This window comes from Myotis daubentonii, chromosome 15 (genome assembly GCF_963259705.1).
Source record: "Myotis daubentonii chromosome 15, mMyoDau2.1, whole genome shotgun sequence".
Classification (NCBI taxonomy): Eukaryota; Metazoa; Chordata; class Mammalia; order Chiroptera; family Vespertilionidae; genus Myotis; species Myotis daubentonii.
Genome location: NC_081854.1, coordinates 59,359,825 through 59,387,812, shown reverse-complemented (window position 1 = coordinate 59,387,812; position 27,988 = coordinate 59,359,825). Strand labels below are relative to the sequence as shown.

The 27,988-nt window shown below is 57.5% G+C and overlaps 1 protein-coding gene across 3 annotated transcripts; it reads right to left on the bottom strand.

Annotated features, from left to right (window-relative positions):
• Positions 1-206: 206 nt before the first annotated feature.
• SPIRE2 (spire type actin nucleation factor 2) lies at positions 207-27,471 on the bottom strand. Of its 3 annotated transcripts, none has more exons than XM_059668186.1 (15): positions 27,092-27,470; positions 18,015-18,058; positions 11,583-11,939; positions 9,131-9,211; positions 8,863-9,027; positions 8,109-8,195; positions 7,789-7,912; positions 7,517-7,686; positions 6,750-6,939; positions 5,589-5,710; positions 4,354-4,488; positions 4,163-4,230; positions 2,266-2,293; positions 1,425-1,540; positions 207-1,112 (listed from the first exon to the last, which is right to left on the bottom strand). In XM_059668186.1, exons 1-15 carry the CDS (start codon positions 27,360-27,362, stop codon positions 890-892), a joined length of 2,181 nt encoding a protein of 726 aa, XP_059524169.1. In that variant the 5' UTR covers positions 27,363-27,470; the 3' UTR covers positions 207-889. The 3 variants fall into 3 exon arrangements, 2 of the variants coding, with proteins under 2 accessions (XP_059524169.1, XP_059524170.1); XM_059668187.1 differs by lacking the exon at positions 27,092-27,470 and adding an exon at positions 19,550-19,572; XR_009448937.1 differs by having other exon boundaries at positions 972-1,112; positions 2,223-2,293; positions 27,092-27,471.
• Between the last annotated feature and the right edge of the window lie 517 nt (positions 27,472-27,988).

The following is a 27,988-nucleotide window of genomic DNA, read 5'->3' as shown; positions in this document are numbered from 1 at the left end:
TCCACAAAGGACTAAAGTGCCAGATTACGAAGTTGAGGGTAGAGAATGGGAGTGGGCCTGAATGCCCTCATCTCATGATGGGCATCCTGACTCTGCCTGGGGCGGCGGGGGATGCGGGACAGGTGGCCCCTCAGCCCAGCTTCTGCGCTTGGAGAACACACCCACTGCTGTGGCTGGGTAGTCCTTAGTCCACGCCCCAGACGGGAGATTGTGAGACCACCTTTATTGGGCCGAGTGGCCGTGAAGACACACTTACAGGGCTCCTCCCGGTAACCAGACCGAAAGCATTGCAGGGCATGGTGTCGGGAAGGGAGTGAGTTTTGTTTCAGGCTTCCAAGGGGGTGGCCCTGGGACACCTGCCTGGGAGAATCTCAGCCCACTCAAGCTCCCCAGGTGTCCCCCAGCCCATATCCTGAGAGGGGAGCACAGATGCAAGTGGGACGCTCCAGTTCACCTGTGGACCAAGACGCCCTTCCACGCCTGGACATCTGCCCAAGGAGGGATGGTGCACACACACAGGGGCAGGGTCCTCCCCAGAGCCCCACAATCCCTTGCCTCCAGCCTGCCCCCCTTTCTATCCTATGCCATCCCCACTCCACCCACGGAGTCCTGAGAGGAAACAGCCTCCCTGGGGAGGATCCTGGAAATAAGCCTGACCCCAAATAGGCTTGGGGCCAGGAAACATATATAAATATATCAGCTGTGTATATGTTATATAAATGTATATGTATATATATATATATATGTACATGCACATTCCGGAGTCAGCTAGCAGCTGTGCCCCAGGATGGGGAGCGCTCAGCCTCATCCAGAACTGGCCCGGCTTCTCCCCAGAGGCCTGGCCACCTTGCAAAGCCTCGGGCCAGGTAGCCTGGGGTAGCAAGGGCTGTCACTTGAAGTCAAGAGTCCAGGTGTTGGGGATGTAGAGGGACTGGGTCTGGCGGGCACGGCGAGGGGTGGTGTTGAGGGCATCCACGCTCTTGCGGCTGGAGCACACCACGTCAGCCACGAAGCTGGTGCAGTCGCTGCAGACGTCCTTCAGGACACAGCCGTGGGTGTACATGTGAGGGAACTCCTCTTCCACACTCTGCCACTGGGGCCTCTGCAGGGACCTGGGGAGGGACAGGGGCGTCAGGGAGGTCCCCCACCCATTTCTCCACGTCCACACCCCCTCCCCCTGCATCAGGCACGCAAGGTGTTTGGAATGAACATGCCGAACAAAGTGCACCCTGGAAAAAGCTCTTCCTTGAGAGGAACCTGAGTCCTGGGCCCTCAGCACCCAGCATGGTTTCCATCTCATGCTACTCAGTCCCCAGACGTCTGCGTCTTGTTTCCTTGGGGCGTCCCAGGAAACGGGACACCTCCCACTCCAGCTCCTGTGTCACCGGCATTGCCTGACACACAGGGTTGGCAAAGGCACGCACTGGAAGGCGTCTCTCCGCTGTGTGGCTGTGGCTCTGGCAGCTGTCACCCTCTGAGGATTCTCAAAGCCCAGCGTGTAGACAGGGATGTGTGCAAACTTCTTGGAGGGCATCTTCATCTGCAACCAGAGGGTTGTGGGTGGACAAAGGCTTCCCTAGAGACAGTCCAGGCACACTCGCCCCTGCAGCTCTCTGGGACCCCCCCACCCCCCGCCTGGCACCTGCCTCCTTCCACACACCCAGCACGGCTGCCCATATACAGGCACGGAGCAGGCACTGTGCGTTTTACACCATGCAGGGTCTAGCGTCGGGCCCTGTGTATAGCAAATACCTAACGCAGGACAAGGTGGACACTTTTCCACGGCCAAGTGGCCGGATATAGAGTCAGGGTCTGAAAACAGTGGTGATGAAAATCCCTCTTAAGCAGGTTCCTGTTTCTGGGCTGAGGCGTAACGGGGTGACACACTTATACATGTCATTGCCCGCTTACCTCAGTGCACACGTGTGTACGCAGACACCTGAACTGCTATAAAGAGCCTCCAAACACACGCAAGGAAGTTGCAGGGTCAGAAGCTAGGACTCTCGAGGGGAAGTGAAGGGTTTCTTGGCACTGTCCTACTAACATGGAATGTTAACAAAAAGCACCGACTAGGGTCTTTTAAAACTGTACAGTCTCGGAAAGGGTCGGAATGGATTCTGCCTGGGAGGAGGAGGTGAGATGAAAGATGAAGGTGGTGCCATCTGACAGGAGACTGCAGGCCCCCCGCCCCCACCCCCGCCCCTTGTCAAGCAGCAGAATACCTGGATACCTAGAGGCCTTGCTCAGACCCCAGGTGAGCCTCACCTTTCTGCTGCAGGAAGAGCAGACGGCTCTGGAAGGGAAGAGGAAAAGCCTCAGCGCTGAAGAGGCCCGGGAAGGACAGCTGCTTCCCTTCCGCGGAGGTGTCCCACCAGCACCCCTGCCGGTCAGCTGCCCTGGCTGCCTGCTGGGCCCCTGGTCGCTTCCGTACTCATTGGTTCTTCTTTAGAATATCGGGTCTGGAGTGTTCTCGTTCCCTCCAGACCCGATGTTCTAAAGAAGAACCAAGAGGGGCAGAACAATTGCGGGTGTAATGCTAAGTAAAAAGGGAAGCAAGATTTGGGAGTCCAGTGAGTACTGAGGCGACCAGAGGGACCTCAGTGGAGAGGCTCCGTTTTAAGCAGTGATGGACATCTCTTATTCCCCGCACCTGACTTCAAAAATAGACACTTTCTTGGGAAAACCTGAACGTCAGAATTGTAATTTAGAGGATGGAATCCTCTCCTCTAAAGCCCACTCCTCAGAGGTGATCCCTGCTAGCAATGCAGTCTTCACTCTCCTGATGTAAGTGTATGTTAACAAAAAGTACACTTCAATAAAAACACTGTTCTATAAAGATGCATCAGGGGCTCCTCCACATTAGTACAAATGGTCCAAATTCGTTTTTTATGCCCAGCCAGTGAGGCTCAGGGTTTGAGCATCGACCTATGAACCAGGAGGTCGCAGTTCGATTCCCAATCAGGGCACATGCCCAGGTTTTGGGCTCGATCCCCAATAGGGGGATGTGCAGGAGGCAGCCAATCAATGATTCTCTCTCATCATTGATGTTTCTATCTCCTCCTTCCTCTCTGAAATCAATAAAAAATACATAGTAAAAAATTTTAAATTATTATCCCACTCTGGCCCATGAATTACATTTCCACCATGGCCGGTGGGAGCAGACACTATTCATGGAACTGTTCCTTTAAACCTTTAGGGGAGGGTCAGTAAACTTTCCCTTTAAAGGGTTTTTAGTAAATGTCTAGGTGTGACTAAATAATGAATCATCAGTAAACAAGTGGGAGTGGCTGTGTCCCAGTAAAACTCTATTTACAAAACAGGCAGTGGCTGTGTTGGCCCATGGGCTATAGTTGCCAATCCCTGCTCCAGGGTGATTCTTTCAAAGCCTCCAGTCCTGCCCTAGCCAGTGGATAGGACATCGGCCTGCGGACTGAAGGGTCCCGGCTTCAATTCCGGTCAAGGGCACATGCCCGGTTGTGGCCTCGATCTCCAGTTGGGGGCGTGCAGGAGGCAGCCAATGGATGATTCTCTCTCATCATTGATGTTTCTATTTCTTTCCCTCTGCCCTCTTCTCTGAAATTAATACATACATATAAAAAAAGCCTTCAGTCATTTCCTTGCATGTATGTGCTGATCGATACTCTGCTGAATACTCTAAGTACTCTGCTGAATACTTCTGCATGTCTGAGCTTGCTCTCCGGACAGCTCGCTCCTCTCTGGACTCCTTGCTGGGGGACTCTGGAGCCCTGGTCTCCCTAGGTTCTCTAGGCTCAAGGAGCCAACCATTTTCTGACTAATGACCTAGCAGCTCTCGGCAGTTGAGGCAGTCACAGGGCTAACCCATATTCTTCCTGTTTGCTGCCTGATATCCACTGTCTTAAAAGCCATTGCTTCACATATTTTGGCTTTTGTTTTGTTCTTGTGTTTGTTGTGAAGGTGCCTGTTACCCGACCTTGGCTGAAAGTGGGAACCCCTTAGCTATTAGAATTAAAATCAAAAATGTTAAGTTCGGTTCCTTAGTTGCAATATCCACGGTGCAGGACAGGACCCCCCCCCCCCCCCCCACCACAGGAAGTTCCATTGGCCAGAGCTGACCTAGAGCCTTCTCACCCCGCCTCCCACGGTGATTCACAGCCCAGCCCGGTGCTTACAGAAGGCTCACCTCTTGCAAAAGAGACAGGTGGACGGCCAGGAGAACAGCGGGAACTTGGTTCGGCAACAGCAGCAGATCTATAAGAAAAGGCCTTGTTAGAGCCCAGTTTAGTCCCAAACTCACTGGATCCAGTCCTGTCCCCCCCAGGCCCCCACCCAGAGCTCCGGCGGGCAAGGGACAGGGCGGGTGCGGGCCCTCACCTTGCCCCTCTTCAGGCTGCTGAAGAGCTCCTTGTTCTGCAGGAACTTCTCCATCTCCGCCTTCACCAGCACACGGCGCACGTCCATCACCTCCTCCACAGTCAGAGCCAGGCTCTCCACGGGGTGGCTGAACTCCTGGGGCGGGAGGGTCCGGAGTGGGGCTCACTCAGGCCCTCTCTACAAGTGCCCTTCCCCAAGGACCCTGACGTCTGTCCTCCTGGCCTCAGTCTCCCCGAGCCCTGCGGACGCCCCCCCAGGGGCTGAGCCAGACCCTGAGCCACATCTGGATCCCTGACCCTCAGCAACTGAGAGAGACAGTACATGTTTGTTGTTTTACGCTGCTGAGTCGGGTAAGTTTCCATACAGCAAATGGTAACATACAGAACTCAGGAAGCATTACCTGTCGCGGGGGAATATTAAGAACAACACTACCTTGCCTTCACACAGCTCTTACACTTTTCAAAGGATTTTAACATCTGTTCTTCTTTGAGACTCTTTTAAAAAATATATATTTTTAAAATTTATTTCAGAGAGGAAGGGAGAGAGAGAGGGAAACATCAATGATGAAGAGAACCATTGATCGGCTGCCTTCTGCACGTCCCCTATCAGGGACCTAGCCCGCAACCCGGGCATGTGCCCTGGCTGTGAATGGAACCTGGGACCATTAGTCTGCAGGCTGATGCTCTATCCATTGAGCCAAACTGGCCAGGGCTCCCCTGAGCCTCTTGATAGAACGTCAAGGAAATGATAGAGACCACACCCCTGACATCTCTCCACATGCCAGCCAGGGGCCCCTTTGATAAAACCTCACTCCACGGCTCAGGTCCAAACGGGGGCCTCCAAACGTCAGCCAGTAGCTCTTCACAAGACAAGTCACAAAATTTCACCTGATGGGACTGAGGTGCAGGGAGGGCCAGCATCTTAGAGGCCGAGTCGGGACCGCCTCACCCCAATAAAACGCTCCCCTGTCGCCTCACAAAGCCCTCAAGGCACAGGGTTTCTCCTGCTTCCTAACCACAGAGCTGGACAAGACTCCACATGCGGCTGCCCCTTGGCGAGGGCCTTCCGCGGGGGCCGCAGTGCTCACAAGGCCCAGGAGGTGGCAGCAGAGACCAAGCTGCCCAGGTGGCGGCCCAAGCAAAGAGCAGCCACAGACCCTACCCTCTGCCTGGAGCCTTGTCGGGGTGAAGGGTGCACTCACCCAGCCGCCCTGGACAGCCAGGCCCCTCACTCACCAGCCACAGGTGACTGGGGTCGGCGGCCGCAGAGGCCTCTGGCCTGTCCTTTGCTGAGCGCAGGTCTCTGGGTCGGGGGGAGCTGGGGTCAGCCTGGGACTGGACGCTCACAGGGAAGGGGCCTGGAGGAAGAGTTTGGAAGCCACGTCAGAACAACCCAGCAGAATCCTGGTGTGGGAGGACTGCCAGGGGCCAAGGGAGATGCCGGACGGTGCCGGACGGGCAGCAGGAGCCGGTGGGTGGTTTCATGGTGGAGGTGGGAGTCCTCAGGCAGAGGGTCAGAGAGAGAGCATGTCACCCCATCACAGCCCATGCAGTGCAGGGGCCCAAGGACCTCTGAGGGAGTCTGAGCCCATGAATGAGCCAACGCGGAGAGTCCCATGATGGAGCCACGGCAGCCACGGTGCTGGCCACACAGGGCCTTCCTGCTCAGGGCCCCGCCCACTGCATTTCATGCTGGAGGAAGGAGGCGCAGAAGGCAGGCTAGCCCACCAAGGGGTCTGAGTTTCGAGCAGAGTTTGGGGGGATAGTGAGGTGTCACTTGGCCTGGCCTGGACCTCTTCACACCAGAGAGTGAGTCATAACTACCAAAAGGGACCGTCCTGAAAGAGGACCGTCACATGCTACGGTGACCCCGAGGGCAGCGAAGGGGCCTGGCCATGTCTGTCCCGCTGGCATTTCGTGGAGCACAGCCTGTACAAGGGTGGGACTAACCTCATGGCCACAAGGACCGATCTGTCCTCTGTGCTGACCGACAAGGAGGAGGAAGCACCCCGCCCCCCCGTCTGGCTCACTGAGGACACAAGCCCACCGACAGAAACACAGCCAGCAGGACCTATCACTCAGCTCCCCTCTCCATCCATCTGCCCATCCGTCCACCCCTCTATCCATCCATCATCCATCTTCCGACAGTCATCTGTCCATCCGCCCAGCTTTCTTTCTGTGTACCAATAGACTAAGAGTGATTACCTGTAGGTAATGGGTTTGTGGGCATGTTTTTAATTTTCAAAAAGGTTTTGCAATGAATATGGGTTAGTAAGTTGTCAAGTTAAAAAAAGTGGGGTGCGCCTGCCTGAGCTGGTGCAGACAGTGTGGGCCAAGGGACACATACCCACAGGACAGGGCGAGGGTGAGGGAAAGGGGGCGAGAGGCGGCACTTGCCCTGCTCCTGGGTGCTCGGCCGCCAGGTGTGCATGCTGCCCGCGCGGGCCCGGCACGGCTCCAAGCCTCCTGGGGGCTGGGTGGCCGGCTGCAGGCCAGAGGCCACTTCACTCCGCAGCTGGACAAGGTCGTGCTCTGAGAAAGAGCGGTCCCGCTTCAGGGTCACCTCCCCACATGGAGACTCTTCCTCCTGCGGACACACCAGACCCAGCCTGACCCTCACCTTTTGCCCACCAGCACCTCCTGCCCGTCCCTGGACTGAGGCACAGGACACGCGGTACTGCCGGGTCCACGGAAGCCATAGGGCCGTCCTCCAGCCACTGCCCCAGCCTGACCGTCCTCTGGACAGTGGAAGGCAAGTGCCCCCCAAACCAGGCAATTCCCTGCAGCCTCTGGAAGGTCTGGTGTCAGGTGGAGCCCACTGACCTGGCCTCCACCTGGCCTTCCTGGCCCTGAGGCAGGGAGGACGGACAGGAGCCACGCTGGGACACGCTGGCTTTTCACATCAACCAGGGGCTGCTCAGCCTCCGGCCCCAGGATGGCAGCCCTCTTGTGCTACGGGAACGGGGTGGGGGTGCAAGGCCACTGTCCCTGTCACCCCGGAGTCCACCATGCTCGCGCCCAGGGAAGGACACCTGCGTCGGCAGAGGGCACTGCCCGAGGCTCTGAGCAGCGGGCGCCCCACACTGGACGCTGCGCCTGGACTTGCTCAGCCCCTCCTCACTTCCTGCCCCTCCTGATCTCTCTCAGGAGCCTGTGAGTCTGACCTCAGACGTGTTCATCTCCTCCATCTCCGCCAAGGTGGGCGCCTTGAGCAGGACCCGGGGCCGTGGGCGTTGGGCGCAGCTCCCGGCATCCGCGACGGACAGGTTGATGCAGGAAGTGGACTTGACGTCCCCGGAGCAGGCGTTGAGGATACAGGGCAGAGAGCCAAACCCTGGGGGAGCCAAACCCGGGAGGCGGGGGCAGGACAGGATGTCAGGGGGGAAGCGTGCAGGGAGGGGGGAGGAGCGGCAAGGAAGGGGGGTCCCTGGCTCACCCCGGCCACCCCAGCGCTGGGCCCCCACAGGGCGCAGCCTCCGCTCCTGCTTGATCTCCTCCAGGATCTTCTCGTGCAGGGTCCTCTGCTTCTGGGGCAGGGGGCGGAGCCTTCTCTCTGAGACCTGCAGGGGCGTGGGCGCACAGGGGGCAGTTAGGGAGACCCACCAGGAGCCCTGCACAGCGGGGAGCAGACGGTGTCCAGTGAGCTCCTGGGGACGCGTCCATCGAGACCAACCCTCGGCACCTCCCTCCGCACAAATGCCACGCTGTCCGCCAGTCCGGGCAGGGGGCCCAGGGGTGAGGGCACCGAGCTGGCACCTGCTTCAGCGGCGGCCGGGAGCGGATGAAGTCGAGGATGAGCTCGTGGGCGTCCTTCTTTACCCTGGGAGGGATGTCCCCATCGACCTGCGGGGGCGGGCAGCGGCTCAGGGCCTGGTCCTCATGTCCTCCTCCCTGTGGCCGTCAGTGTGGCCCGGGGTCCTGCTCACGGTGCCCACACTGGCACCGCCCCACACTTCCCTGTGCCTTGGGTTCTTTTTGGGAAAACGGGGTCCGTGGCACCACCTCCCAGGGTCGTCACGAGAACCCACACATTTAAAATTCTTGCCCTGACTGGTGTGGCTCAGTGGATAGAGCGTCAGCCTGCGGACTGAAGGGTCCCAGGTTCGATTCCGGTCGAGGGCATGTACCTGGGTTGCGGGCACATCCCCAGTGGGAGGTGTGCAGGAGGCAGCTGATCCATGTTTCTCTCTCATCGGTGTTTCTAACTCTCTATCCCTCTCCCTTCCTCTCTGTAGAAAATCAATAAAATATATATAGGCCGACGCTCTATCCACTGAGCCAAACCGGTTTCGGCCAATAAAATATATTTAAAAAATAAAAATAAAATAAAATTCTTAGGGTGACAGTGGCAGCAGCCACAGGGGATTCCACTGGGCCATCCCGCAGCCTCCGCATCTGCCCCCGGTCACACTAGGAATCAGGGCCACGTCTGCCGGCTCCCACGGGATGCCCAGCGGTGGCCCGCACACAGGTGGGGAGGGGCGGGGAGGGGAGGCGCCCGCAGGCTCACCATGACCTTGCGCAGCTTGTAGTTCCTGGCGCGGATGTCCTGCATCAGCATCTCGAAGGGGGTGAGCTGGAACTCGGTGGGCAGCGGGTTGAACTCCTGCTCCTGCACCTTCTTGAGCTTCACTCCGTGGCGAAGCTCCCGCATGAGCTGGACCCAGAGGCGGGCCTGGGCCCCGAGAAGGTGAGAATGGCCCTGAGCCCCGGCCAGGACTCCCAGGGCCCTCCAGGCACAGGTCCTCGGGGTCCCGGGTCAGGGAGCCGCGTCTTACCCAGTCCGTGTGCCTCAGGTTGTCAAGCTCCGCCAGGGGCTGCTCCGCCTGTGGCTCGTCCTCGCGAAGCTTCTGCAGCATCTGTGGGTCCAAGAGAAGGTGGGGAACGGCAGCTCAGGGTGTGGGCGCCTGCCGGGCCGTCACTGTGGCCTGTCTTTACCACACGGGCTACTATTCCACCAGCAAGACTAGGGCCCAGGCTCGGGCGCAGAAAGGTATCTGGGAGAACTAAGCCAGGACACAAGCTGAGGCGCTGAGAACTAAGCCACCTGGTGCCCCATCGCCATCCCTGGCAGCTTCTCCTTGGTAAGGGCAGGGACAAGAGCCCAGCACCCACAGAGAGCCTCTCTCGCCTGGTCTGCGTGCCCCAGCGAGGCGTGGGGCCCCCGAAGAGGGCACGGAGCCGCTCTCCCGCGTCAGAAGCGTTTTCCCTCAGATCCCAGCTCACAGCCCGTCCCCACGAAGGCCTTTCTCAGCCTCTTCACCTGGGCCACACCCACCCACCTGCTCAGCACACCCATGGCCATGCCTCCGCCTGCGGACCCAGCTACAGTTCTGCATTCATCTGCCTCTTCAATGGTAGTCTGCGCTAGTGACTCCATGAGGCCAGAACCACATTTTCTGTCTTTGTTTTTTTCCTCATGTTGGTATTCCTGTCTCCTTAGCACAGAGTGGCACATGCTAGGCCTTAAATGTTGGTTGAATGAATGAATGGATGGATGGGTATATGGGTGATGAATGATGGATGATGGGCAGGTGGGTGGGTGGATAGATACATGGATGGATGGATGGATGGATGGATGGATGGATGGATGGATGGGTGGATGGGTGGGTGGGTGGGTGGGTGGATGGATGGATGGGTGAGAGGGTGAGTTACTTAGCAAGTCCTGGAAAACAGTCACAGGTATGTATTTCATGGGCTGGGGAAATGCCACCAGCATGTTCAGGGCCATAGGAGGGCATCAGGGATTGCTGGGTAACTACTACACCAAGAATCTGAGAAGAAGCTGCTAGGTTTGCTGCCTCCATTGTCCTGGGTCTTGGCAGCATCTGGGGTGTCTGTTCTCACCAGCTCCCCCACCTGGAGAAGCAACTGCCCTTCAGCACACAGCCCCAACCCCCGCCCCCCCCCACACACACACACACACAACTAAGACAGAACCGGTTTCCCTGGCTTTAGCCCCAAGTCACTTGCCAAACTGCTCTAGAAAAGGCTGCCAGGTCTCTGAGAAGCACAAGGTAGTGATTCTAAAAATAGGCCTGTGTGTGACCTGGTGGTCCCTGTGGGCAAAGGGCACGAGGTGTGTCTCCCATCCTTCCTGGAGCAGCACACTTGTCCCTGAGCAGCCGGTGTCCCCCCCCACCCCCCCGAGAGAACCGCCTTGCACTCCCTCCACCACCAATTCCCTGACGTTCTCATGGGTCAACTGCTTGAAATCTAGAGCTTTTTAAAAGAAAGAGCGTCTGTCCTCTGGGTCAGAAATCAATCCCAGCCACAGAACGATGACTTCTGAGCACCCACTAATTGCAGCGTTAGCAGGACATCTCCAAGATGCAGCGGAGGAGTGGGGAGGGATGGTCTGTGGGAGACCGGCAGGGGCCGAGGAGCCACCCCCCTTGGAGTATTGATGGGCTGCAGACAAGGGCCAAGAGGCTCATCGACTGGCTTGTCCTGAGCTGGGTCCCAGCCCCGCCAGTCAGAACAACCCTGAGAGCCTGCTCGGGCCAGAGGGTCAGGGAAGCTGCCGGGAACGCTTCTTGGTTAGAGGACACGAGAGACAGTGCCCGTGAGGGCTCAGGGTGCGAGCAGGGATCAGTACCGTTGAAAGAATACCTCCTGCACTCGCAGGAGAAGGGAGCACATGCCCCCGACTTCTCCAGGGTCCACGTTCTCCTCTGTGAGGTGCGAACAGGAAGCTGAGCTCCCCACTTCAGTTTCCTCCAAGACCCGGAGAGTTGAGGGGCAGACTGTCAGCTCCTAACTCTGAGACCACCCAGGGGCAGGGCAGCCCTGGGGAGACCACCAGCGGAGGCCCAGCTCAGCCCTGTGCCCTGTGCTCGCTCTGTGACTAGGAGAAGGACACGGCCGCTCCGAGCCTCCAACCGCTCTTGCCTAAAACAGGCGACACCCACACGGGACTTGGTTACCCTCTGCCCCAAGGCTCCAGGCACCCCAGCACCTCTGTGGGTCCTGGGGGCAGGGAGCAGCGGCTGCCTTTAGCACCTCATCTTGAGGAGGAACAGCACCTGCCCAGGTGAGCTGGAGGCAGGAGGTTGATACCTAACTGAGAGGCCTCTCCAAGCCTCCCGTCCCCTCCGTCCCCTCCTGCCTCCTCCTGAGACCCCACCCTTTTGCTCACCACCTTTGCACGGGGTCCCCCACCCTGTCCTTGGCCCCTTCCCCCTCCTGCCTCCGTCCACCCTGTCCCTCCCCACCCGCCTCTCTGCTCACCTCCTTGGCCTCGCGGACCCTGGCCAGGAAGGCCCGCAGCTCCAGCGTCTCCACGAAGAGCGCGCGGCACACGGCCTGGTAGTGGGCCTGCGCGCCCCTGGGGTCGGTCAGGCGCGCGGCGCACAGCCGCATGGCTTGCGCGAAGGTGCGCACGGCGCGGGGGCCGCCCTCCGCCTCCTCCTCCTCCTCCGGGCCCCCGTAGCCCTCGTCCGCCGCGCTGCAGCCTCCGTCCTCGCAGTCGCTGTTGGCCATCAGGTCGATGAGCCGCTCCAGCTGCGGGCTGAGCTCCCGCTCCTCGCTCTCATCCAGACCCCAGTCCAGCGCGCGGTAGATGGCGAAGCCCAGTGACTGCACCATCTGTGGGACAGGGGTCCAGACCATCAGGGGGCAGTAGGGGGGTCGGGGAAGGGCACCACCGGAGAGGGACTGGGGCTGGGCGTGATCACAGGCGGACAGTGCGATGGAAGCAGCCTGTCCTCCACGGGTGCTGTACCATGGGGCGCCAGAACAAGACCCTGGCCCCCAAGTAGCTCAGCCACTGGGAAAACATTGGCCAGTTCTTACAACCGAACATGCATTTACCACGTGATCGGCAACCCGTCTCCCAGATGTTTAACCAAGAGAAGGCAGAACAAGCATCCACAACGCCTCGTCCTGGGATGCCCACAGCGCCCACGCCTGGGTGTCCGACCGTCTCCCCTGGTGGACGGCACACAGTGTGGCCCCTTCTCAGAGTGAAAGCAGAGGCCACTGCGCCCCTCACACCCCACACGCAGAGGGGGCCGGCCCAAATCCCCGCGCGCGCCTGGTTCCCTGATATCAAACTCGAGGCAAGGTAAGTTTCCTCTGTAGCCACAAAAAGCAGGCCGGTGGTTCTGAGCCGGGCTGGGCTGGGGGCTGGAGGGGGACAGGAAGCTCGGGTGATGGAAGAGGTCTGTGTCCTTGTGTGAAACCACATCTGTCAGAACCCGTCAAACTCGAGTGTAAAGTACACCCCCAAAAATTCGATTACAAAAGACAGTGGCATCCTAATGAAGTGCTATTCCTTTCATGTAATATGACAGACACTCTAAGTCTGAGCAAGACCAGCTTATTGATACACGCTGCTGGAATAAACCCCTTAACTCTGCATGATAAAGCCTGACACTTGAACTGATAAGAGATGACCTCATTTAAGTATTTTAAACTGCATGTAAATGTCAATGTGTGTAAATTTTGCCTGAAAAAGAAAAACCTAAGAAATAATCGTATTTGTAACTGGTTATAACTGTCAGAACCCTAGCTGGGATTCACAAAGCTTTCTGGTTTTTTTGTTTGTTTGTTTGTTTTTTGTTTGATTTTAAATATATTTTATTGGTTTTTTACAGAGAGGAAGGGAGAGGGATAGAGAGTTAAAAGCATCGATGAGAGAGAAACATCGATCAGCTGCCCCCTGCACACCCTCTACTGGGAATGTGCCCGCAACCAAGGTACATGCCCTTGACTGGAATCGAACCTGGGACCCTTCAGGCCGCAGGCCAACGCTTTATCCACCGAGCCAAACCAGTTAGGGCAAGCTTTTTGTTTTTTAAAGTGCAATTAGCACATTAAAAATCTGTAAGCTCGGAGAACCAAGATGGCGGCATAGGTTAACGCCGGAGTTTGCTGCTTTGAACAACTATTTCAAAAGTGAAACCAAAAAACGGAAGGGACATCACCCAGAACCACAGGAACGCTGGCTGAGTGGAAGTCCTACAACTAGGAGGAAAGAGAAACGCATACGGACACTCAGAGGAGGCGCAGTGCTGAAGTCAAATTCTGAGGTGCGGAGTGCGCGGAGCGGGCTGGCGGCGGAGGGCGCGGTTGTTGTTTTCAATCGGGAGGGAGTCGCAGACTCTGAGCACCAGATACAGGCGAGTCTTTAGGGACCCAGACTCAAACGGGAGAAGCGGGACTGTCTGGCTTCGGTCAGAGCGAGTGCAGCTTTCTCTCCGAGCTTTGCAGCGGGTGCTGGGACTCAGAGAGGCAGAGCCCCTTGGGACAGGACTGAGAGCCGCCATAACTGCTCTCTCCGGCCCACCCTGTTGATCCTGTGCGACCCGCCCCGCCCAAGCCCTGCACAGAGGCATTTGCCGGATAGCCTCAGGCAAAGGCATTTGCCGGATAGCCTCAGGCAAAGGCTAGATTAGCACCTCCCTAGAGGACAGAAGTTCTCTCACTGCTGACACAGCTGATTCTCATAGCCACTTGGCCTGGAGGTCAAACCCTCCCTGGAATTAGCTACAACAATCAAGATTTATCTATAAGACTGATAACAAAGACCACTAGGGGGTGCACCAAGGAAGCATAACAAAATGCGGAGACAAAGAAACAGGACAAAATTGTCAATGGAAGAAATAGAGTTCAGAACCACACTTTTAAGGTCTCTCAAGAACTGTTTAGAAGCTGCCGATAAACTTAATGAGATCTACACGAAAACTAATAAGACCCTCGATCTTATATTGGGGAACCAACTAGAAATTAAGCACACACAGACTGAAATAACGAATATTATACAGACGCCCGACAGCAGACCAGAGGAGCGCAAGAATCAAGTCAATGATTTGAAATGCGAGGAAGCAAAAAACATCCAACCGGAAAAGCAAAATGAAAAAAGAATCCAAAAATGCGAGGATAGTGTAAGGAGCCTCTGGGACAGCTTCAAGCGTACCAACATCAGAATTATAGGGGTGCCAGAAGATGAGAGAGAGCAAGATATTCAAAACCTATTTGAAGAAATAATGACAGAAAACTTCCCCCACCTGGTGAAAGAAATGGACTTACAGGTCCAAGAAGCTCGGAGAACCCCAAACAAAAGGAATCCAAAGAGGACCACACCAAGACACATCATAATTAAAATGCCAAGAGCAAAAGATAAAGAGAGAATCTTAAAAACAGCAAGAGAAAGAAACTCAGTTACCTACAAGGGAATACCCATACGACTGTCAGCTGATTTCTCAACAGAAACTTTGCAGGCCAGAAGGGAGTGGCAAGAAATATTCAAAGTGATGAACACCAAGAACCTACAACCAAGATTACTTTATCCAGCAAAGCTATCATTCAGAATTGAAGGTCAGATAAAGAGCTTCACAGATAAGGAAAAGCTAAAGGAGTTCATCACCACCAAACCAGGATTATATGAAATGCTGAAAGGTATCCTTTAAGAAGAGGAAGAGGAAGAAAAAGGTAAAGATACAAATTATGAACAACAAATATGCATCTATCAACAAGTGAATCTAAGAATCAAGTGAATAAATAATCTGATGAACAGAATGAACTGTTGATTATAATAGAATCAGGGACATAGAAAGGGAATGGACTGACTATTCTTGGGGGGGAAAGGGGTGTGGGAGATGTGGGAAGAGACTGGACAAAAATCGTGCACCTATGGATGAGGACAGTGGGTGGGGAGTGAGGGCGGAGGGTGGGGCGGGAACTGGGAGGAGGGGAGTTATGGGGGGGAAAAAAAAGGAACAAATGTAATAATCTGAACAATAAAGATTTAATTAAAAAAAAAAAAGATTCTAAAAAAAAAAAAAAAAAAATCTGTAAGCTAAGGTGTGGCTCAGAGGTTGACCTCCTATGAACCAGGAGGTCACGGTTGGATTCCTGGTCGGGGCACATGCCCAGATTGGGGTTGTGGGCTCCATCCCCAGTAGGGGGTGTGCAGGAGGCAGCCAATCAATGATTCTCTTCCACCATTGATGTTTCTATCTATCTATCCCTCTCCTTCCTCTCTCTCTAAAGAAAACCAATTAAAAAAAAAAAAGGACAATAGCTCTGCTTATGCTGGGCACTGTGCTGATCTGGCTGCCACCTAACTTTGCAACAAAGCACCGGTAACCTCCCGTGCCACAGGGCGGGCACAGAGGCACAGAGGCCAGGTCCCTTGCCTGCAGCTAGCAGCTGGCCGAGCTGGACTTGAGACTCTGGTCTGCCCGTGGCCTGGAGGGAGGCTGCGTGGTGGCAGGTGGAGCCTGGCCCTCACCAGGGCACCTTCCACTCCCCGACCATCTGGCCTCAGAGGACCCCCTGGCTCTCCTCTCACTTCCTGCCTTCCCACCCCCCGGCACCCAGGAGCTGAGCAGAGCTGAGCTAAGGAGGGCAGACGGTGAGCGCCAGCATCGAGCAGGGGACGGGTGCGAGAACAGGGCTCTCTGTCCTGCAGACTGGCCTTAGAGAGCACTCTGAACACGGAGGGTGCCTGGGAGGTCAGCCAGGCTCAGGGACTGGTGGAAGGGAAGGCTCCAGCCCAGAGGATCATGGATCGGCCGCCCAGCCAGTCCTGGATGCTGTCTCACCTCTGCTTTAGGCAGGCGGGGTCACAGACCCAGCTTGAGTCACACTCGAGAATCACGAGTCAAAGGGTAGAGCCCAAGGCCTACAGGGTGCTGACACCTGACAGGTAACTGCAGGGCCCTGGCCAGGGGAGCCCCCAGGGCAGTAGGCCAGAGGACCCCCTTGTGCCCCTCAGGATGACTTGGTGGGCAGGAGCCACCATTTATTCATTTATTTTTTTAGAGAGAGAGGAAGGGAGAGGGAGAGAGAGAGAGAAACATCAATGAGAGAGAAACATCATTGAGTGGCTGCCTCCTGCACGCCCCCTACTGGGAACCAACCCTGAAACCCGGCAATGTGCCCGGACTGGGAATCGAATCGGTGACCTCTTGGTTCATGGGTCAACGCTCAACCACTGAGCTACACCGGCTGGGCCAGAAGCCACCGCTCACACCAATTCCCATCAAGTCTTTCCTGGCCCAGAGGTAGGTGCCAGGAATAAACTTCATGTCTGTCCACTCTGGGTCTGACCCTAGTGGTGGCTCTGACCAGGTCTGTCCAATGGGGACCACTCTGCCACAGGGGGCAGGACAGACAGAGGCGAAACAGAAAGGCCCTTACCCCAACACAGCACAGCGCCCCGCCATGGGGCCTCCCCCTCACTGTCCAGGCGGCCTCTGCTAGCACCACGTCACGGAAGGGTTAACTCCATCAGAGCACTCAAATGAGAGCTGCTCCTAAAAGCTTCTCTGTGCCCCATGCACCTGGAAGGCAGGCACTTGCTTTCCCATAAGGAGAAATCTGGGCAGCCAGCCAGAGTTCCAGGACCTCCAGCCCTGCCTGCGGGCGGCGGGCCAGCGGGGGTGGGGGTGGGGGGCAGCCCAGTAATGGAAGGAGCCACGGAGAGAAGGAGCTGACGCTGCAGGCCGGCTCCGGGAGCCGCAGTGAAAATCAGGGCCAACATGACAAGTGTGCCCCTGGCCGCGTTTCCTGGGTGGGTATCAGGTTAACCTGTGGGCCCCACGCACAACCCTCCAGATTAGACACCCCCTAAAGTCCCTTGTAAAAAGCTGCAGAATTGCTTTGCAGGGGCCGGTGTGGACCGGAGGGACAGCCCTGGGGACACAGCTGAGGGCTGAGGGCTGAGGGGCGCCCTGTTCCTGGGCTGCAGATAAGCACCTTATACAGAGCATCATGGGGCGCGAAAGGGCCCGAGAGCCACGCGAAGCAGTGGAGATGAGCCTTGAAAACAGATTGTTGTTTTCCCCCCAAACTCCAGAAAACTATACAGGATGGGGCAAGGTAGGCTTACAGTTGTTCGTGTGGGAAATAATACAACAATTAATAAGTAATAACACAAGGGTAAACTGTGTGTCCTTACAACGGTAAACCCACTTTTGCCCACCTGGTGCGTAGGCAGCACAGAACTCAGAGCAGCCCCAGCGACACTGTTTACGCAGCCAAGGGCGGACCTGCTCACCGACATTACTGAGAGCTGCCAGCAGCTCTGGGATGGTTTTGTTACTGTTTTTAAATTCTCCACAACAGAGGATGTAGCCTCTTTGGGCCTGAGCCACCCCGCCCCCTCCGCTTAGTATAAAGCTGTGTTTAATAGAGGAATGTGTATTTGCATAAAACTGGTTTTTAAAAGGCAGTGGAATGATAAACATCAAATTCAGGACAAATTACCTGGGGGCAGGTCACTGGGGGGCACAGGGAGAAGTCCTACTGCTGAGGTGTGAGTTCTGGGGGGTGTGGGGGCTCCTGGGCATTGCTCATTCAGTTTTCCTCCGTGGCCCCCTGACCCACACCCTGCCAGACACTCTCTGGGCCCCCAAACATCATGCCACCTTCGCTTTCTCAGGAGGTGGAAGGAGAGGGGGGTAGGCTATCATGGCTCCCCCTCCCTTTAGGGCCATCGAGGCTCACTGGGGCCCACACCACCCACGTGGGCTCCCCCCGTCCCCCAAACCTCTGGGGAAAATCTCTTCCTCAGGTCCCTTCAATGAAGCCCTTAGAGAACTGTATCTGTGTCCTGTCCCCCAAATCAATGGTATATGTTTTCTAATTCATACTATACAATGCACGTACGCTTTAATATGTATCAAGTGAACGTAAAAATTGTTCTGAAAGTACCTGGGCTTCCGAACTGGCCGGTGACACCACCATCATTGTGGGCTCTGCAAGAGAGAACAGGCAGTCAGGACAGGCCTCACCCCTCCGGCCCCAGGAACGAGGAACGGGGGCCCAGCCACCTTCCCCTGGGGAACAGCCAGCCCAAACCCTCCGTTCCCACAGCAGGGAGCTCACAGCGGGCAGGGCCATGGCCATTTGGCCATTTGGAAAGACCCTGTAAGACCCAGCCATGAGCTGGATGCCCAGGTGAGGGGCCAGGACAGCAGGGCAGCCCCTGCCCACTCCAGGTGTGGAGCCGAGCCGAACGCCCCCAAATCACAGCAGAGCTCCCTGGCTGCCGAGCTGGGTAAGGGCATTGGCCACCACCCTGGATCTGGGATGGAGGCCCGGGGAGAAGGGGGGCTTGTTTGCCCCAAGCTGTCCCAGCTAGGAAGTGGAGGTGCAGGGGGAGCTGCAGCCGCCCCTCTCCCTCTCCCCGCAGGGCCTCCCAGGAGACCGGCTGGATGAGACCGGACCCAATGCTCCCACAGCCTTCCCTGAACTCGGCAGGTAGAGCTGCATTAGACGGAGGTCAGCTGCCTGACATTCCTTCTGGAATGAGGGGGATGTAAACACACCAACCGTGAAGCTGTCTGCTAAGTGAACCTGCTAACTACGCAAATATTTTCAAGATGCCGTCAAGCGCCAGGAAGATCGCCAAGATAAAGGGACTCCGTGTCGGACAGATTCAGTAAAATAACAGAAAACATCCACCCAGCACCAGCGGAGCTGAACCAGTGAGAGCCAGCGGCCCTGTGGCTGTGCTGGGTTCCAGTCAAAGTCTGCAGCTGGGATGGGGTGGAGGCCGAGGGAGAAATCAGACTCAGAACAAAGGTGCCCCCTGACCAAGAAGGGGGTGCAGCCAGCCTTCAGGGCTCCTCACTGACTGAGCCTGTCTCCGATTTTTAAAGAGAGTGGGTGGGAGGGGGGAGAGACAGAGAGAAACAACAATGTGAGAGAGACACATTGATTTGTTGCCTCCTGCACATGCCCTGACCAGGGCAGGGGGTCAAGCCTGCAACTATGTATATGCCCTTGACTGGGTTCAAACCTGGGACCCTTCAGTCCACAGGCCGATGCTCTATCCACGGAGCCACACTGGCTAGGGCTCTGGTGGAAATAATTTTAATGCTTACATCCATGGCTGAAATAATCCATGTGTTAACCAAAGTAAATGCTCAGGAATCTAACTGTGAACTTGGGGAGACTTCGGGTTGGGATGAGCAAGCTGCCCCTCGGTGAGGTTTGGGGCAATGGAGGCCGTGCCCAGCTCTCTACACAGAGCCCCTGGCTACCCAACGGACACATGATTTGTTACGGCTCCAGCGGCATCGCCACCTGACGGAGGTTGGTGCCATGACTCCTCCTCACAGATGAGGAAACTGAGGCTCAGGTAGGTGAAGAAATGTACCCAAGACCACAGAACTAATCAGTGGCTGGGCTGGGACCCCCACACCGCACCCTGCCAGACCCCAAAGTGTAGAGACCTCACCCACCCAGAATACGCAGGCGTAACTACCAGCCAGGGCTTCTCGGTCCCTGAGGGAAGCGCGCCCTCGCCAAGACCGACTCGAAAGGTAAGGCTCTCCAGTTTCCTCTGTATGAAGTCACAGATGAGGAGGAATCGAGAAGCCACGAGTTCTCTTTGAAGTGATCCCCGGCCGTAGTAGGAAGAGATGAAAGGTGTCATTTGACGAAGAGTCTGTGGGGACTGCAGCCTGGAGTTCCCTGGAGCAGCTTCAAGAAGAAGTGCTTCACCTGCCGCCAGGTGGGTGGCGGGAGGAGGCTACCTGGCAGCCACGGCCCCTGCAGCCTGGGGTGTGTGTGTGGAGGGGGAGGCGGGCGGGCAGGGGCGTAAGAAGCATTGTTCAGGCCGGATCCCTACCCACCTCTGCCACCTGTGGTCTGACCTGGGGTCTTGCCTCTCTGACCTCCTCTCCTCACCTGCAGATGGAGATGACACCTGCCCCGCTAACTCAAAGAACCAGCGAGGGAAGGAGGGCAGACACTTCCTGGATCGGACGGCCTGCAAGGATGTGGAGGTTGGGACCAGCGTGATACCCTGTCCCAGCAACGGCAAGGGGCCTCCTACCTCCGGGGACTTCCGCCCAGGACGGGTAGTCTTGGGGTCAGGTCAGGGAATGGCGTGGAGGAGACCCCACCCATCTGGGGGGAGGCTGGCTATGCCTGGGCACCCCCAGGCTAGACCCCAGGGGCCTTAAATACTGACAGTTACCGAAGACGACACAGCAGAGGGGACTCCCAGCCCAGAAGGCTCCTGCCTTTCACATCGCAGGCCTGGAGCAGCCGCGTGGCCCTGGGACAGACCGAGGCCGTGCTGGCTGTGGGACTGGCCCCCACTCCGCGCTGGTGGGAGATGACAAACACCCCAAAGACACACACCTCCCAGAACCGCGCCTGCTGGCCTCCTGGCTAGCGTGGAAGGCACGCCCAGGTAGCATGCCGCCGCCGACCACCCACCCTAACAACCACACCCGCCAGGGTACCCTGGACAGCCACCAAAGAGAGCGAGGTGTCCGTTGTAACGAGACAGGCCGAGCCCCCTTTTAAGGGAAGTAGCGGAGGGAACCCCGTGTTTGGGGGGGGGGTGCTGGGCCTTCCGCTGCGAGGAGGCTCGGACTGCGTTCCCTTCACACTCTCTGAACTTGGAGCATGTGACACGCTGGGCTCAAGAAACGAATTCGTGTGCGAATCTCGGCACTCAGAGCGGGGTCTGCGGGAGAGCAGAGCGCGGAGCCAGACAACCTGTGTGGCTGAGCAGCCGCCTCCTGGGCCTGCTCTTAGAAAGCAGAGCTCCGCCCGTCCAGGTCAGTGTGAGACGGAACAGAAACTCCCTGGGCCTGGCATCGTCCGCCCACACAGGCTTGCTCCTCATCAGGAGACAGACTCTAAGCTTCAGTGAAGGAGACCGAGGCCCCGCACGCTCCCGAGGAAGGAGCTGGCGAGGGCGGGGAGGGAAGACGCCTGCTCGAAACCACGGAAGTCGTGTGTTTGTTTAGCAAACAGAGAGCTCTCTGGGCCAAAGGCTCTGTGTGTGTGGTGTGGCCCGTGTTCCCCACTTCACTTCCACCAGTGCCTCAGGGTGGGTGAGGTCAACGTGCTTCGCCAGGAACTCAGTCACCCACAGGTTTCACCCCCCACCCCCAGAGCAGGATCCAGGACCCCCAGGAGCCAAGTCAGTTCAGTGGAGACGGAGTTGGGAGATGTGTGCTGGCAGCGCCCTAAGCAATACACGCTCAGTCTTGCATCTTTTTTTTTTTTTTTTTAAATCCTCACCCGAGGATTTTACTGTTGATTTCAGAGAGAGAGAGAGGGAGTGAGGGAGAGACACATCGACTGGTTGCCTCCTGCACATGCCCCAACCAGGCCGGGGATTGAACCTGCATCCCAGGTACGTGCCCTGGGTGCCCGGAGTGGGAATGCAACCTGTGACCCTTTGGTACTCGGGTCGATGCTCTAATCACTGAGCAACACCAGCCACAGCTGTCTCTGCATCTTCACAAAGTTCTGGGGCCTCCGCTCCTACAGACCCTCCGCTCCCAAGACCTGCCAGCGTCTCTCAGGGAGAGCCCAGGGAGACCCGCCGATGGTCACACCGACAGGCAGCAGCCAGAAGCGATGCCTGACATTCCACTTGGCTAGGGACGGCTCACGTGAGCTTCTCCTTTAGTCCTCACTGTTGCCCCACTGTGCAGCCCAGAGAGGGTGAGACGTGCCCAAGGTCACCTGGCTGATTCACCCCCCACCCCCAGCTGCTGGCCTCGCTTCCCAGACCCTGACGTGTCCCCCTTGCTGACAGTCATCCTGGTGCTGGAGGTGTCCCAGCAATGGCAGGGGGACCCCCTTCTCAAGGTGAGACGCAGGGGACCCCTTCTCAAGGTGAGGCCCAGGGGACCCCTTCTCAAGGGGCGGCCCCGGGGACTGTGCACAGACGGGCAGTCCCACAGTGGGCCCTGGGCCCCACGGCATCAGCATGGGGGGAACGTGTCAGAAATGTGTATTCTCAGGCCACTCCAGACTGGGTGGAACGGACACTTCAGGGTGGCCCGTGATCTGTGTGCCTGCATTTAGCACGTCCACCAGCGTGAAAACCGCCCCCCGAAAGCGTCGGAACTATAATTCCTGGACCCAGTGCTGCCGTTGTTGCTGCTGGAGGAAGTGCCCCTCCCACCGGCTGGCTTTTCCGCTCCGTGGTGGGCAGGACACTGTCGCAGCCTGTCCGTGCCCCCTCCCAGGCCCTGTGCACACAGCCTGTGACACTGCAGGGGCTGGGGCAGCAGCAGAAGTGAGGTTGCTAACCATGGGACCTTAAGGCAGAGCATCTGGACTTCTCACCTCTGGCGGTAAGAGAATGAACCTGTGTTGTTTCAAGGAGTAAATATGTGTAGTTTGTTACCGCAGCCAGAGGGAACTCTCACACCCTATCCCACCGTCTCCCGCTGTCCAGTCCCTGGGGAGAGGCCACAATGCCAATGCCCCCCAGTGGGGACAGCAGTGCCCACGCTGGATGGATGGCGGTGCAGACGGAGCTGGAGACAGTGAGGGGCGCTTCCCCACACGCCTGGCTCCCCGCAGGCTGATTTACGGATTGCTGTTCACCGCCTCCAGCCAGCCTTCCTGGAGGCCCAACTCCCTCTGAGGCGTCTAACAGGATCAGAACGAAACCCCAGTGTCTTCCTGCGGGTGATACTCACCAGCGTATTTGCTTAAATGCCTACATCCCTCAACCAGACCAACCAGTGCTACACAGCTGCCTCTGTGGGGCCACCATGCCCGGGTCGGGGAGAGTGGGAGGACCAGGGCCCTGAGGGTGGCAGAGGGGCTGGAGCCAAATCTCAGGGTGCACAGGGACCCCAAGGGCCCCTCCTCAGGAGTCGAAGCCTCTTCTAGGAGCACAGGGCAGGGTTTGCACGTGGGGGTGGGCCGGGGGCCCGGCTGAGGCGGCCTCGCAGGCTCAGCGAGGTCTCCTGGGGTCGTCGGTGCACAGGCAGTGTTACCCATGTCTCCCAGAGATCCCAGCTGGCCAGGGACTGCCTTCCTGTGAGGTCATGCTTGCTCAGAGGTGACACTACACCGGGAATGCCATCTGCAAATACACCCAGCTCGGTCACACCCAGACCGGCGCCCTTCCCAGAGCTGCACCCTCCCACACACACAGCGGCCAGCCGGGCCCTCACCTGGCTAGCTGCTCATGCAGCACCTTCAGCCTCCACGCCCATCTCTGAGGGGGAGCGGGTGTCCTCTGCATGAAGAACGTTTTACATCATCAAAAGTGTGCACATGAGCATGCATGTGTGCGTGTGTCTGTCTCTCCCCGTGTGTGTGAGAATGTGTCTCTGTGTGCATATCTTTGTATTGGTGCGTGCACATTTGTGTTCATGTATGTGTCTGTCTGTGTATGCGTGTGTGTGCGAATGTGTCTGTGTGTGCGATGTTTGTATTGGCGTGTGCACATTTGTGTGTGTTCATGCATGTGGCTGTGTCTCTCTGTGTGTGCATGTCTGTGTGTCTGTCTCCGTGTCTGTGTGTGCATGTGTCAGTGTGTATCTGTGACTGTGTGTGTGTCTGTCTCTGTGTGCATGTGCACATATGGTGCGTATCTGTGTGTGCGTGTGTCCATATGAGCTTCCTGAGTCCAGGGTGGATGCAGACTCCCTACTGATGCTCCCTCCACAGTCCTTCCCTCCCAGGCATATTCCACCATCACCCCAGTTTATGGAGGAGGAGTGGGGGTACCGGTGAGACGCCGAGCCCTGGCTGGAGGTAAAGGGTGGCAAGAGAACCCCAGCCCCATGGAGCTCATGACACAGGGATATCATATCCAGACTGAGTTTCTGGGTTTGGAAGCCTCGTCCACACAGCACGGGTTGTACGGGGAGCTGCCTGCAGCTTTACCCTGGAGACTGCAGAGCTTGAGGGTCAGCGCCTCAGGTCCACAGGCAGAGAGGAAGGAGTAGGAGGGGCCTGGAGGGACAGGTGCGACCTGGCAGACAGGTCACATGAGAAAAGGCAGGTGTGACCTGGTGGACAGGTCATGTGAAGCACTCAAGTGCTGAGGAGAGAGGCCCAGAAAAAGTTTTAGCATCAAAACTGACAAGAAAAAATATCAGAAAAGTAGGGCAGTGTGCAAATTAGCGGGGGAAAAATGGAGAAGGTGTGGGGAGGGGAAAGAGAGGAGGGGATGGGCAACCAGCTGTGGAGAGCCCAGGGCCTGGAGAGAAGTACGTTTCACTGGCAGATACAGACCATGAAGGTGGGGTCTCACATCACAGTGACAGCCAAGCCCTGCACCAGGTGGACAAGTGCCACTGCAAGCATCCCAGGGCCACCTGATCTCCGACCGCTGCTGTGGTTAAGAAGCGAGCTTTGCCTGGGGCATGGCTCAGCACAGCACTGCACAGGAAGCTTCCTGCCTCCATTAAAAAATAAAAATAAAAAAGGAAGCCTTTCCCATCAGGAGGCTCCATAACGGCCTCTTAAAATAACTCCACATGTCACCTTGCTTTCCTTTTCCCACTTTTAAAAAAAGGGGCTTCTAAGCAGTTACGAAGACGTCTTCAGACTAAAGATTAGGAAGGGGATTGTCCCGGCTCCCCATGCAGCCGAGGGGAGAAGGGTCCCATGGGCAAGTGAAGACACTATTAGTTATTCCCCCAGGGTGGCTGAGTTTTGTGGTTGATTTCTTGAAAATTATTGTAAACATTTACTTAACCTGAGGACCTTCTCCTGATTGCTGTTTACAGCGAGGAATAACCACGCGGCTCCCGGGGCCACTCCCTTATCATCACTCAGGCCCCGGAGGCCAGCGGGCAGTTGGTCTAAAGTTCCAGCTGATTCACGAGAGGTCAACAGGACAGAAAGTTAGATGATCCGTTTTCCTTAATCTTGAAAAGGCAGCCTGTCACTAACCGACTCCACCTTTATGAGGCATGTTTATGATCAGAAACCAAAGATCGTATGGACTGGAAAATGAAATTGGGCTCCTCGATGGCATGGGCTGGTACCTCCCCATAGAGGTCAACCTAGGGTGGCCACTCCTGAGCTTTGAACCCCAGCCCAGATTTCCAGTTGACCTGTGAGCATGGAGACAGCGGGACATGCTATTGGGTCTGCAATGACCAGGAAGAAGGGGCTGGAGAGATGGACAGTCCCTGACCACTCCCTGGAGGCCTGCCCTCTTGGTACACTTTGGAGAGTACCAATAAGAAACCCAGTGTGACTCTCACCGTTAGAGGGATGCAGGGTGCATCTCCGTTCTAACCAGCTGCTGCGATTTTGGGCAAACTATTTACTACTCTGTGCCTCAGTTTCCCCATCATTACAATCAGAGGGTCAGGACCAGCAGTCCTGTCCTGTGGTGCCAGGAGCCAGACCCTGAGTTATATTGTCTGGGGGGGGGGGGGGGCGCGGGGGCGGGGATGGTGTTTTAATAAGGAAACTAGAGCTGCAGGAGAAACGATCTTTCTGAATAGGTAACCCCAGGGCTCTGCAGGCGAGGAGGCTGTGGTGCACGGGGCTCTTAGCCCAAGCCTTTTTTTTTTTTTTAATGTGTTTTTATTGATTTCAGAGAGGAAGGGAGAGAGAGAAACATCAATGATGAGAGAGAATCATTGATCGGCTGCCTCCTGCACACCCCCTACTGGGAATCGAGCCTGCAACCAGGGCATATGCCCTGACCGTGACCTCCAGGTTCATGGGTGGATGCTCAACCACTGAGCAACACTGGCCGGGCCTAGCCCAACCTCTGAGGACAGTGGACTGAGTGCTAAACCCCAGCCCGGCCGCTTTCGGTGTGACCGTGAGTGGGCCTGTGCCTCAGCTCCCTGACAGGAAAATGGGAATGACAACGCTTACAATGTTCACCTGGCAAATTTCACCTGACTCGGTGCTTTCTGTGCAGAATAAAGCAGCGCACAAGTGTCCCACAGCAGAGGGGGGCGGAAGCAGGCCACAGGGACCAGGAGAAATAGAGCCATCGTTCCGGGCAGGGTTCAGCAGACCCTCCCTGTTACAAGCAGCTGCCTCTTCCCTCTAGCTTTGCCCTGGCCCTTCCCAGTCCTCGATGGCGGCTGCCCTGCCTGTAAGGATCTCTGCAAACCCACAGCTCTCGGGCTGGAGAGGGCCCAGCCCCCTCCAGCACACACAGTGGCCTTTGTGCTTCCCGCAGGGTATCAGCTTCGGGTAATAGCATCATATACTCCATACCGGTATTCTGGTTCCCCAGGGAAGAAAACAATTTTTTTTTCCTTAAAGAGGCAAAAAGTCATCCAAATTCATCATTCTAAATAGACTTCAAATACCTTTCAGGGGCTTAACTGTTGGTTCTTATTGATGATTAAGAGCAGAAAAACTACACAAGTTGTCTCCCAAGTTGTACACATGCGCCCTGCTCTCTAATGAACCCAGGAAATGGGTGGGAATCCAGGGAGGCACGGTCCCTCCTCCTCTCAGCCTCCAACCAACGAAAAAGACCCCAGGAGGACTTTAGTTCCTTTCCGGCCCAAGGCCCAGGGTGGATGCCACACCAGGAACCACCGGAAGGAAGAGACCACAGCCTGAGCCAAGGCCCTGGCCCAGGTGGGGAAACTCAGCCCCATGCAAGGTGCTCAGCCATCCAGCTCCTCTCCTCCGAGGCAAACACGCCCAACCGCACAAAGCACCCGGCACTGAGTTAGGAGAGGGGGTCCAGGTTGGGGGAAGGGTCCAGGAAAGGCAGGGGGTGCCCTAGACTGGGGGAGGGAGGCTTGCAGGTAGAGAGAGGGAAGCATGGGGAGGCGCAGGGGACTTCCATGCGCAGAGAGAAGGCGAAGGGCCCCCTATCCAGCAGAGAAGGGTCCAAAGGGGCGCCGGGTCCAGAAGAGGGTGGGGACAGGGAGCTCGGACCTAGCAGAGGAGGAGGGAGGGAGAGAGGAGGGGTCGCCGCCGCAGCCCCAGGAGGAGCCTGCCCGCCTGCCCAGCTCCGCGGCGCTCCCCACCCTCCGCGCTGCTGGGCCCGGCCACACCCCCGCCAGCCTCACCCGCGTCGCCGGGCTCCGGCCTCGCGCCGACCGAGCCGTCCCTGCGCAGGAGGATGTCCGCCGTGTCCCGGATGCGCCGCCGGCCGCCCGGCGCGCCCCGCAGCCCGCGGCAGCCCTGGAAGCACACGGCCCACGCCTGCTCCTCGTTGATGGGCTGCTCGTACGCCTTCAGCACCTCCTCCAGGGACAGCTCCCACGGCTCGGGCCGCCCGCCGCCCGCCGCCCGCTCCGCGGCCGCCGTGTCCGCGCTGGAGCTGCCGGCCCGGGCCATGGCCGCCCCATCATCGCCGCCTGCGCGCCCAGCCGGTTTCCATAACAGCCGCGCCGGGGCAGCCGACGCACCCGCCGAGCGCGGGGGGCGGGTCCCGCGCCTCCTGCCGCTGCTTTGTCATCCCCGGCGGCCCCGCCCCGGGCGCGCGGCGCAGGTGAGGGCAGAGGAAGAGGCGCGGGGCGGGAGGGGCCTGGGGAGGGAGCGGGGCGGGGAGTCGGGAGTGGGGGGGGCCGGTAGTAGGGGGCGCGGGGCCGGCCCAGGGGAGGCGCGCACCCAGACGCTGTTCTTCCCGCCCGGAGCTCCCGGGAAAGCCAGACGGCGGGCACCCACGCGCGGCTCTCACTCGCGTACTTGCCCGGCATCCAGCCCCAAACACACTGCAGTGATTGCGGGGCCTGGGCGCGTTTACGCTGGAATGCGGGGGAGCCGGGAGGACCGTGAATCATCCTGCCAACACACACACACACACACACACACACACACACACACACACACACACACTCATACACACTCTCACACACTCATACACCGCGCGCGCTTGTGGCGGGCCTGCTGGCAAGGTGACCTCAGGAGGTTACCTTAGCGTGGTGAGGGCGAGGGAGACGGCCCAGTCTGCGATAAATGCT